At 34.3% G+C, this 12,467-nt stretch overlaps 1 protein-coding gene across 1 annotated transcript; it reads right to left on the bottom strand.

The window, feature by feature from the left end:
- LOC109325613 (FT-interacting protein 1-like) lies at positions 4,813-7,909 on the bottom strand. The gene is made up of 2 exons (XM_019558071.1): positions 7,568-7,909; positions 4,813-7,380 (listed from the first exon to the last, which is right to left on the bottom strand). Exon 2 carries the CDS (start codon positions 7,336-7,338, stop codon positions 5,011-5,013), a length of 2,328 nt encoding a protein of 775 aa, XP_019413616.1. The 5' UTR covers positions 7,339-7,380; positions 7,568-7,909; the 3' UTR covers positions 4,813-5,010.

Here is a 12,467-nt window from a genome sequence, read left to right as displayed (position 1 = left end):
GATTCCCATAAAATCACTTCTCATGGAACTAGCTAATTAATTTTGTGTACTGTTTGTAATTATCAAACATCTAATATATGCGACTATTTTATTAGCATGATAATGTGAACATATTGATGGTTTAACATGGACATAAAGCGAATATGATAAGTTGAACCAAATGTGCATGATGAATTTGGAATATAATGAGCAAATAGATTACCATCCCCACTAGTTAAATATTTCAGCCTCTACCCTAGTACATGGGTCAAAACTATTAAGAAAATTTTGAAAATTAACATTTTATTAGTAAACATAATTTATATAAAGTATTATATTATCGTCGTTTGATTCATATGATTAACTCTTAGAGGGAGTTATAAAGTCCGATGGTGAAGAATAATGACTTAAAGAAATAGAGTATAATAAGTTATGGGTTTGAGTCTCACCATCAATAGAAAAAAAAAGTTATAAAATAGTTTGAAGGTTAGGACGAAATATGTTGAAGGTGAAGTCTCACCTATAACAAAATAGTATAATAATAACAATTGTCAATAAAAACAATTAACATTATATAGAGAGGAAGAACAAACAAATTCTAAAAACAAACATATCCTATACATATAGGTGTTTCTGATGTTGTTAATAAAAAGCAAAGCATACTGTAGAAGACTTGTAAGTAAATTACAAAAACTAAGCACTAAATCTATGGTATGATGGATGGAAAATGTACTGCAAAAGTGCTCTCCATATATATATATATATGTTAAGAAAGTAGAAAAAATAATGTACCGTTAACGCATTAGGTTAAACCTTTAGTGAAATATAGGAGATGATAGAGTTTTCAATGAGAGTAACTCAATGGCGAATAGGGTTGTTGTTATGATGAAGAGGGTCAGGTCCCGTTGGGACAAGTCTTTGTGACTCTTCTACTGTGCCAACCAAACCACCTTCATTCACAACTCTTGAAACCTACAAAATAAAACACCAAAGACAAAAAAATATCAAAATGCCCTAAAGTTTAAAAATACAATAACTAAAAAGTGAGTAACAATAACATGGAGTATTATTCATTTTGTATATGTATATACCTCTATGTTTGATGTTGCTATGTGCCTGTTTCCTGAATTGTATGTTCCATATATACCACCTGAATATCAAACAAAGCCATGCATGGTTTACTACAACAAAATGAAAGAGGAAATGGAGTGTGGTTTTGTTGAACTTACTTGAACTAGAGGGTTGAACGAATGGAAGTAAAACCAGCAAAGTAAAGATGAAAAGTTGTAAGATAAAGGGGAGAGCTTTGTTGAACCCCATTTTCTTAGAGCAGCAAGAGAAAAACAACAAGTTCTTTAACGTCATGAACATTAGGTAGCAACAAAAGGAATTTATTTTCTCTTGGAATTCATTTTTCCCTTCTTTTATGCCCAAAAATGAGGAAAGAAGTTTGAAAACATCACACTCCAGTCCAGGCAGATTGGTGACTGAGTAATGATACTGTGTAAGAAATGGGTCATTGTCTTTTTTCCACTCAGATTTGAAAATGCTGGATGGTTATTGTTAGTGTTTTAAATTGCTATTCTTTAATCCTAACTCTACTTCTATTAATTATCATTTTGAAGCTCAACAACAACGTCACAATTATAGTCTGTTTTGCACAATGTAATAAACACATAAAATCGAATTATAATTTATTGTATAAACAATGTCCTAAATCATAATTCGTACCAATAAAAATATATCACATAAAATTAAAAAATTAAACATTAATTATTATTATATTTTCAATATAATCCATGTGGCCAAAGTTGTCATGGAGGGAGGGTGTGATTTGGTGATAGCGCATGACACTATTGAAACTAGGGTGAGCATCAGCTGAGTTGGGACGAGTTAAGACTTATACTTATTCGGCCCTAAATATTAGTCAGATCACTTTTTTAAACTCAAACCTAATCCTATACTTAATCAGACCCGACTATATTAGACCCGATCATGATCGGGCCGTGTCGGGTGAGCGGGTAGGGCCGAATCCTACTCACCCCTAATTGAAAGTAATAATAACTAATAAGAAGGATGACAGTTTGGGACGTGTTGTGTACAGAAACATCCTCGTAGTGTTGGCGGCGTAAAATGAGAAGACACGTGGCGTTCCATTATTGGTTAGTTCTTTTGTGAGGATAAGGATGGCCCACCTCCAATCATTTTGGTGGACCCACTTCTTCATACCTGTTCCATGCTGCCATGATGCTATGTTGACTACTGTTGCAACCGCACAACCATCAATACTCCATTCTTTCAATTGAGCCAAATAATTAACTTTAAATTATTTCAATTTAATTATTTAAATGTTTCAATTTCCTTCAATTAGCCCAATCATGTTGGTTTCTTATAAGGAGGACTTTGACCGTAAGGTTAATTCAATTCAGCCCACCAATCTTTACCCTATTTGCCACCATGGTGGGGGAAATACCTTTCCCATTTGATACTTAGGAGTATGGGTAAGCATGAGTCGGATTGGGACGAGTTATGACTTCTCCTTACTGAATATTGGCTGGTCATTTTTTTAAACTCATATTTGAGCCTAGACCCGAAGCTACCCGACATTAAATTTTAACATGTTAACATTTTATATAAAATCTTGTCAAATATTATTTATCACAATGAAGATGTAATTTGACATATAAATATGATATATGTATATATGATGAAAAATTAGAAAATCAATTATATTTAAGACAAAAAAGGTGAGATTACTCTGTATAGAACTATATACAACAAACGTGATGAGTGAGTGATCATGGGAGGAAGTCGGGATGGATAATGTTTGGTATTTATCTGACCCTAAATATTGATTGGATCTAATCTTTGAATTTGAACCTGACCGTAGACTCGATGACACCATATCTATTCGAATCCAATTATGATTGGGTCGTAACGGGTGAGTGAATTGATTGTTAAGTGTCATGTTGTAAAGGAAATTCATATAAATTTTGGGCAATTATGGTGTAGTTATGATGAAATTCATGCACACATCTCAAGAATCTAGTGTGATTAATCTTGTTTAAGGACCTTACATGTGTTTGTGTCAATTGTAGGAGAATGGGGAGTAGAAAAGATGGAAATTGAAGGAATTTGCATAAAAGGAGCTCTGGATCTCTAGCCCAAACGACAATTGTTAATTCAAGGAAAAAATGCTTAAATCACCGCTTATCCCTCGCTCAAGCGAGAGGACTGTCGCTCAAACAACAATTCTCACTTTTGGATGTCAAAGTTTCTGTGTCTTTCTCGCCCAAGCGAGAACAACTCGCTCAAGCGAGAAAGACAGGTTCAAAACTCTGATTCTCTCGCTCGGGCGAGAGATTTGTCACTCAAGCTAGAAGACTTTCTAAATGCTGAAATTTGCTCTCTCGCTCGAGCAGAGACGAGAAATCTGGAACAAATATATGCCGTTACGAAAAACGAAGGGGGTTATCCAACCATTTTCCAAGTTTTTTCATACGATTTTAGAGAGAAAAACACTAGGGAGGAAGAGAGAAGTCGTGGGAACGACTTTAGATCCAGAATTTCTTGTATTTCTCACGATCAGAGTGTTGTAATGACAAGGATGAGTGAGTAGTTCTTCATTGTTCTTGGGTTCAAGTTTAATTGAAAAGTTAAATTTGAGACCTGATTTAGATTGCCTTCCTTCATACATCATTATTATTTCATTTCAAGAATGAATAATGATATATGAATTGCTTTTACATTGTTTTTAATGCTAGTTAATTAGTCAATTAACCAAGGAATTGGTAATTAAGTGATTATCTAAGAATTTTATACTCAAGGAATTGATGTAAATGAATTGCCGAAAATGTGCATAAGAATCAGTAACTTCGCAAGTGGCTTGAAATTGTATCTATGGATGTCAAAAGGGAAAGATGATGAATTTCTATCCCAACTATTTTAAATTCACAGTTAACTTTTTTTTTAATTTAACTTTGTTACAAAACTATTATCAAATTATCAAAACAAATTCGTGTAAATAGTTGTTCAACTAATTAGAAATTAGTGTAAATCCACTCTGCTCCCTGATGACCAGTTACTTTACCAGATTTTATTACTTGGACGATACGATGTGCTTGTCATTCCATAAAATATCTAACATCGATAGGTGGGTCTCAATGTTGTATTAGAGAGAATTGATTGGTATAATTTCACAAGTTTTGCATTTTGCAGGTCTTGGAAAATGTTATGAGAGTTCCTATAATCCCATCTTGGATATTATTGGCTTCTCTAGTGTTATGAGCACTTTGACCAGCAACCAATTTTGTCTAAATTTGAAATATACAATCTGTTATGAGTTATTTGTACAATTCCAATGATTTATACAATTATGCGTCCAAAATGGAATATTTACTCTCTATGTGTGTTTTTGTTGTTATATTAGATGAGTGTATTGGGATACCATAGCATTGACCAATTAATAGACCCGTAATGTATTTTGAGTACTCATGTTCATTGAGTATGATTTTGGTATGTAAATCTGAATTTGTACTTATTTTAGTATTATTGTTTTGACATCGTTCTTGAGACTATTTATACATGTGTTCACTGATGAGTCTTCAAGTTTGTCAATTGTCATTGACCAAGACACGTTCAAAACAAGGGCAGAAGAATTCACATGAAAAACAGGGGGAAATGGTGTGTAGTGTAATATTTGACAGGTGAATGAGATGGAGAAAGATTTAGATAATGAACACAAGTTCAAATTGCATATGGTTTAGCAAAAACAGTTTCCCACACTTTCAGAGTCCTATAACATATCCTTAAATAATACTAGACATGATCATATGTTATAAAAAGACAAGATTAATAAAATGTCTTGGTGACAGTTACAAGACATGATACCAAAGAAGATTTCCTTAAAGACTGAAAGTAAATGAACATAAGTGCAACAAGAATATTCCCACTTTATGTGGACACAATAAAATGTACACACTGTCTGAACCATGTGCATGATAAAGGAGCAAGGTGAGTAGAGGCCAATGCCTACAACATGCTGTCTGATCTAGCAGGCAACCTTCTAAAGAAGTTGAGAGGTACTGATGGAAGTTTGTGGCGGAATCTCGGATGCCTAAGCACATAGAAGCCATAGAGAAAGCATAAAACCTGAAAGGGGGTAACATAGAGAACTATAGCAGCAATAAAACAGAATGTTAAAAAGAGAGAAGTAGCCCTTGGATCTCTCCAGCTTAGGAGACTTTGAAACCTTTCTCCTTGAGTTGCCAGGTCACCTACAACACTCTGGACTCTTCCTGCAATGCTTCTTAAACGATCATATCTCATGTTAACGATATCTGGTGGACGGGAAGTTGGGAATGTATCAAACTCTTCATCTAATTCATCAGGATGAGCAGCATCGGCATGAGAAAGTCTAGTGTCCATGTGTGGAGGGTGTCTTGGCCTCCATCTGAAGTTCCAAATTCCAATCAAGAACAGGTACAAGAAAATTGTGGGAAGTATTAGCTCTGGATAAAGAACCAATATTATGAAAAGAGTGTGAATTAGTATGGTTGTGATTGGGTTTTTCCAATTGCATATTTGATCAAACCACCTTCCAAAGGCTATCAACCCTCCTAGAACTTTCATTATTCTGAAGAAATTAGCTTTGCTCCTTCTCATACTCCACATATGTGAATCCACATCAAGCATGTATTCCACAACCTCTTTCCTTAGCGGTGGCTCGGCCCTGATCAACCTCATCGACACAATCTGCATGGCCTGATGCCTCAGACTGTCTAGCTGAATCACAGAAAGAGGATGGATGTAGTGCATCTTTGGCAACAGTGGTTGGGAATACATAAACATCATATTGATGAAAGATGAGTTTGTGAACCTCACAGCCAACTGCACTTCTCCTGTTTTCTTCACACCGGAATTATGCAGCACTATAAGAGGATAAGAGTGTGTGTAAACTCTACCAGCTTCAAGAGTAGATAGCCTAATTCTCACCTTCCCTATCCTTGAATCCTTTAATCCACCAGATTTGTCTCCTCCATGTAAATGACCATTATCAAAGACCCCTACTGTGATAACAGTAGATGGATCAAATACTTCCCAAGTGTACTGCTCATTCCACTTTGGTGCAAAGCTATCTACAATTGTCCTCGTCCGGATCCACTTCTGACCATATTTCGCTACACAATAAGCATCTGTGGTTCCTCTACCATCTATTGTCTTCATTGGCATAAGACCATGGGCACTTATAATCCCGACTTCTAGAATTCCAATGCTAGACTTCCATAGCTGCTTGGCAGTTGGCCTAAGATCACTACTGTAATGAGTAGACTCATCCAACACATGGTACCCTCCATCCAAACATATCCTTAAATGTATCCTACTTGAAAATTTGGTCTCCTTCTTCTCCCCTTCAACAACCACATGCTTCTCAAGATTAAACCACCTAGTGTTCACAGGCTTATGGTCTAACCTCCTTTGCACTATGTGTAACGGAATCACACACCTTCCCAGGATTTCATCTTTATTCGGTCCAAACCTATCTTCCACAGACAGAACTAAAGGCTCCTCGAATGGCTCAGCAGTAACAAACATCAAGTCCTCATTCCAGATGGGATTCAAGGTCTTACTTTGGGATACTCTAGTTCTTAAGATCCGATTCCCTAGATTAGCCTTCACATAAACTTCAGGATACCGGGTCTTGTCACTTGGTATCAAGTCCTGAGCCTCAATTACATTAACCCTAACATACCAAAGCTTGGGTGAGAGGTAAACTTTTGATCTTATGTTCGCAATCTCGTCATAGCTAATGGTTGCTGCATCAGAATTCCATGAATCAGGAAATGTCTCATCTGCTTGAGTTCCCATCCAAACTGCAAGCATTAACTCTCCCTTAACTTTAAGGCCTTTTCGATCCTCCAGCCTATACCACTGTGGAGCCAAAGGGCTATCTGGGGGAATACGTTTTGGAATCTCATTCAGATCAAACCACACCCTCCCTACAAAGTCATCTGAAATAACGTCTTTATCTTTGACAACCACCTCCAAAACCGAAGCTTGAATCCGATCTTTGGAGAAAGCAAAGACCTGATTCCACTCAGGATTGGACTTCTTCTCGAAATGCCTGGTTCGTCCCTTGTAGTTTCCAAGCTTCACTTCAACATATGGATCAAGACTGCCAGTTATATCCGTTGCAGGCAAATCGTGGGCCTTCACCACTCGGACATAGAGGTATTGCATCTGTTCAACCAGGTCATAGGTAGAGGATAGCTTGTTCTTGTTCCCTGTCACTGACCCTGCCCCAATGTTGGGTGAGGTCTCCTTCAGGGCAAAGTCTTGCGATTGTGGCGGCTTCAGCATTTTCTTTTCTTCTTAGACAACACTAGATACAGTTAACTATCCCTGCATCAATTTATAATTCAATGATAGGAACCCGTAAACCATTCATTGTAAATGAACAAAAAACATGGGATTCAATGAACTAATCTATGATATTCTTAAGGCGAATAAGGAACTCAAACCACTAAACATCACCAAATGAAATTAGGATCAAAAGTGTAAGAAAGGAAGAAAGATTAAAGAGCCTAACCAGGTAGTGAACAAGATATGTTACTCTTTAGTCTTCACTAGAGTATAATGATTCCCACTAGCTGAAAAAAACACATTTCACTTTCATCCAAATATACAGAAGGAAGAACCAAAAACTATGATGTTTTGTTCCCCTTTTACATGGACCAGTGATTTATTGACACTATGAACCTAACTGAAAAACAGAATACAAGTACTGATGTATAAATTAAGTGTTAGGCAATGTTATTTTGATGGTTAAGAGTTAAGATTGCATTTTAGGATCACAGATCTAAGACATGAAAAAGGAGATAAGTAAGTAAAGATGAAGTTCAAAAGTTGAAGTAAATTAACAAACCCAAACAAACACATAATCATTCAACTCTTCAACTACACACTAACATTGTACAAAATCACAAAGTACAAAATGAAAATGAAATTTGTACATTATTTGAAGTTGAAGAACATGTGAGAGTGAGTTAGCACTAACCTTAGAGATGAGACAAGTGTGTGTCTTCCTTCTTCGCTGTAAGAAGCTATATTTATGGCAAAACCAAAAGGATTTAACATGTATACACTGACAGTGTAAGTATTTTTACACTATCAGTAAATCATTTACCATTGATTTGTTAACCACCATTGACTCTTAAACAAAAGTAATACATCATCAATCAATGAAATGATGTACTGACAGTGTAAAATGCACGGATTTCAAACTCAAACCAAAATGCCTCATGTACTATAATGTTTCTTAGATATTTTCATGACTAAATATTATATGCATAAGTAGTAGTAAGTGTTAATTATTATTCATTTCATTATTCACCTTGTAAATTTTATATATTAAACTTTAATTATATTACATTACCAATAAAGGTTTTAGTATGATTATTTTTATAATGTCGGTTTATAATATTTTTTTCAAAATAATGGAAAAAGAAAAGGAATTAATGTCGTTACTAGTTTTCTAAAATAGGTCTAATTGTCGTTAAATTTAATGATATAAATAAAATTAACTATATTTCTTAATTCATGTAACAATATCCATATGATAAATAAATAAAAAAGATAGAAGATAGTAATTTTAAAAATATATTAATGATTATAAGAAGATAGTAATTTTTAAAATATAATTAATGATTATAAAACTGCATATGAAAAATAAAGTTGGAAGATAATCACTCTTTTCCATATGAAGATAATTTAAGTTTTTATTACAATCACAATCCAGCCGACTTTATTCTTCATCACATTTATATTTAATTATATCATCCTATCATTTCATGAATGTGCAGTGATCATCACAATATATATAATAAAGACCTGGATCAGGATCAGTGACTATACTCTATGTTGATTTATAAATTTTTAAGATAAATATGAATTTGATGCAATGACTAAGAATCTTTCCATTAAGTGAGAGATAGGTACTACAAAAATAAAAATAAAAGTAACATAACAAATATATATTTATCCTTTTATATAAATGAAATATCACATTTATTATTAAAAATACATAGAAAAATAAGTATTTGCAAGATCCTTGTTCGATGCACACGTGCCAGGGATTATGGTCGGTTGTTGTTTTCTGTGTGGGAAATTATTTTATTGGAGTGGAGGGAAAATACTCCATTAACAAAGTTTACTCCAATTTTTAGTTACCAAAATGCAAAATAACCCTTTAGACTGCAACGATTTTGAAACTTAAACCAAACCGATGGACGTTTTATTAACATGTTTTTTTCAAAGTAGTAAGCTGGTTTTCAACTTTACATTAGTTGTTTGTTTCATGAGTTATTGACTTAATGTGAGTCAGCTTTAATACTTTAAATCATGTTCAACTTCTATCATTATGGGAAATTGTATTGTTATTTTTTTCTATGTTTACTTGGTCGGGAGAGAATAAATCTTTGTTCATCATTAGGAGGTACTTATTCCCTCAGAGAAGTTTTTGTTTATAATTAAGAAGATTCATCATAATTCTCACTTATTGTATGAGTAAATTAAAAACACATTTAATATCTTATTTATTTATTTCATGAAAATTTAATATTTTAGATCTACTAATTAATTTAAATCATGTCTTATAGAATGAATGAGTAAGATATGAAATATGTTTTTTAACTTGCTCTTGGAATAAGTGAATCACCTCCTTTTTATTATATGTTATAAAGGTTAAATATATTTAAGTGTGACTATTATTATAAGTTTTTTGTTCAAGATGTGTTGTATTACTTATGACTTTTTTTCATACTTCCCATGTAGAGGTTGTTAGTGTTGTGTGAGAAAGAAAAGAAACAAAAAGAAGAGTTGCAGAAGAAATCGTGGTCACGAAGAAAAGAATTAAGTTGTGTGAGAGTTGAGTTTCAATGAATATTTAGTGCATTGGAATTCATCATAATCCTTCAATGATTACAAACTAATATACAACTTTCCTAAAACAACTTTAACCAACTTAACTATATGTCTCATTTGAGGTAGTTTCTGCATTCAAGCATTGTGACTCTGCAATTCCTAGCTTGATTTGGAATGTTATGTTATTTGAGAGTGGAGCTTGTAAGATTTTCTTCTTCAAGTTGTCATAGACATTCATAACTCCATCATTCAACTTCATGTTGAATCCTTTTTCATGTAGTTGTTCAAGACTGATGAGGTTGGTTTTCATTTCGGGGACAAACAACACATCTGTTATGTATGCTTTGCTACCAGATTTCATTTTGAGAGGTATGTCACCTGAACCTTCAGTGATCATTGCCCTGTTGTCTGTAAACTTCACTTTGTTTCTCTTGCTTGAGTCAAAGTTCACCAACCATTCTTTGCGTCCAGTCATGTGGTTAGAGCAACCATAGTCAAGATACCAAGTATCATTTCTTTGTGATCTACACTCTGTTGTCATCATGAGTTGCACAACTTCTTCATCAAATTCTTCATTTTCTTCCTTGACAAGATTTGCTTCTGATTCTTGCTTTCTTTATTGTTGATTCTTGGTAGGTGCTAAGCATTCAGTTGAGTAATGTCCAAGCTTGTCACAATTATAGCACATAACTTTCTTCTTGTCAACTTTCCTCTTCAACCCTTTGAATTGCTTATAACCATATCTCCTATTGGATTGTTCTAGTTGTTCAGAATTATTGACATATTTCTGTCTCTCTTTCATTTCAGGATATCTTCCTTGATTTCTACTTGAATTCTTTGCACAAAATCCTCCTTTCTTTGTTGTCTGCATTTGGAGAACTTGGTGTGAGGATCTGTCTGTGATCCTCTCATTGAGTCTTTGTTCATGGGCTTCAAGTGACCCTTGAAACTCCTCAATCTTCATATGTTCAACTCTTCCTGATTCCTCAATAGCTGCCACCACTTAATCATACTTTGGGGACACTGTTCTTAGGATCTTTTCAACTATGGTTGTATCAGTCATCTTCTCACCACAAGCCTTCATCGAATTTGTGTGTGTGATCAACCTAGTGAAAAACTCTGCCACTTTCTCACCTTCCTTCATCTGCATGAGTTCATATTGCCTCCTCATGGTTTGTAGACGGATTTTATTCAATTGTGCAGCACCAACATAGTGTTTTTCTAGCACATACCAAGCTTCCTTAGCTGTTGCAGATCCTGCAATCATTTCAAAGTGGGCATTGTCCACGACTTGGTGAAGAAGACAAATTGCTTTGCAGTCTCGTTTCTTGTTTTGTTTATGTGCATTCCGTTGTGCTTCTGTGGCTCCTTCTTCTAGGATTGGCAACCCTTCCTCCACTATATTTGCCACATCTTGATATCCAAGTATTGCTTTCATCTGTATGCACCACCTAGTCCAGTTCTTGCCATCTAGTATAGGTAGTGTTATGATAAAGTGTCCAGTTGTTTGTACCATTTGCAGCGGAAAGATGGTGATCTTCTTGCCAGCTCTTGATGCCAATTGTTAGTATTGTGTGAGAAAGAAAAGAAACAAAAAGAAGAGTTGCAGAAGCAGAAGAAGAAATCGTGGTCAGGAAGAGAAGAATTAAGTTGTGTGAGAGTTGAGTTTTAATGAATAGTCAGTGCATTGGAATTCATCATAATCCTTCAACGATTAGAAGCTAATATACAACTTTTCCTAAAACAACTTTAACCAACTTAACTATTTTCTATAAGTGGCAACTCATCTGACTACTATAACTAACTCACTTGATTACATCAATTAACAGAGGTGGAATTCTTCAATGGTCAAAGGCTCTCAAGTCCACCAATAAATTCATTTCATATAATTTATGTGAAAGAAAATTGTCGGCATTGATTATCTATATTATAATAATTAATTACTCTTTATTTGTTAGCTACATGACATTATGGTGCACACCAATGTTACTTCGATTGATATGATGAAAATAAATAACATAGAAAGATGGGTGGAGAAATTATTATTCCATTTAATACCATCCAATAAAAATGCTTGAATCTCATGAAAAATGAAACATAACCGACATATAAAAAGTTATTTATGGACTTCATTCCTTTTCTTCATCCAAACGTGAAAAGATGAAAAGTAACCAACCTAGCTATAAAAAGTTTATTTCTTGAAAGCTTCTCATTTTCTTTTGTTAAAAGTGCAATAGGAATAGGACTAAGGTCATATATCCTCATTGTTCTTTTATTCCTTTTCAGGGTAAAATGACATACCCAACAAAGTCTATAAAACAAAAGTGAAATAACAAATACAAAGTTACAAAAATAAATAGTAATTAAAGTTGGTGGTGGTGCTTCAGTGGTACCATGGTTTGCATATTCGAAATGAGATTCCCACAAGAGTCAGCTAGCACATGGTTATTGATATTGGTGATAGTGATGTTGCTGTCTCTTTCTCTGGGAATAATTCGAATCCTCCCTTTCTCATTTTTGAATCATGTAATCCAATATTTTATATCTGTTTAAGGTAATATATATTT

Source organism: Lupinus angustifolius, chromosome LG13 (genome assembly GCF_001865875.1).
Source record: "Lupinus angustifolius cultivar Tanjil chromosome LG13, LupAngTanjil_v1.0, whole genome shotgun sequence".
Classification (NCBI taxonomy): domain Eukaryota; kingdom Viridiplantae; phylum Streptophyta; class Magnoliopsida; order Fabales; family Fabaceae; genus Lupinus; species Lupinus angustifolius.
Note: the sequence above shows the minus strand (reverse complement) of the source record. Positions and strands in the feature narration are given on the sequence as shown.

Excerpts from the sequence above, each read along its gene's own strand:
- LOC109325613 (XM_019558071.1), bottom strand. The coding sequence starts at position 7,338 with ATGCTGAAGCCGCCACAATCGCAAGACTTTGCCCTGAAGGAGACCTCA.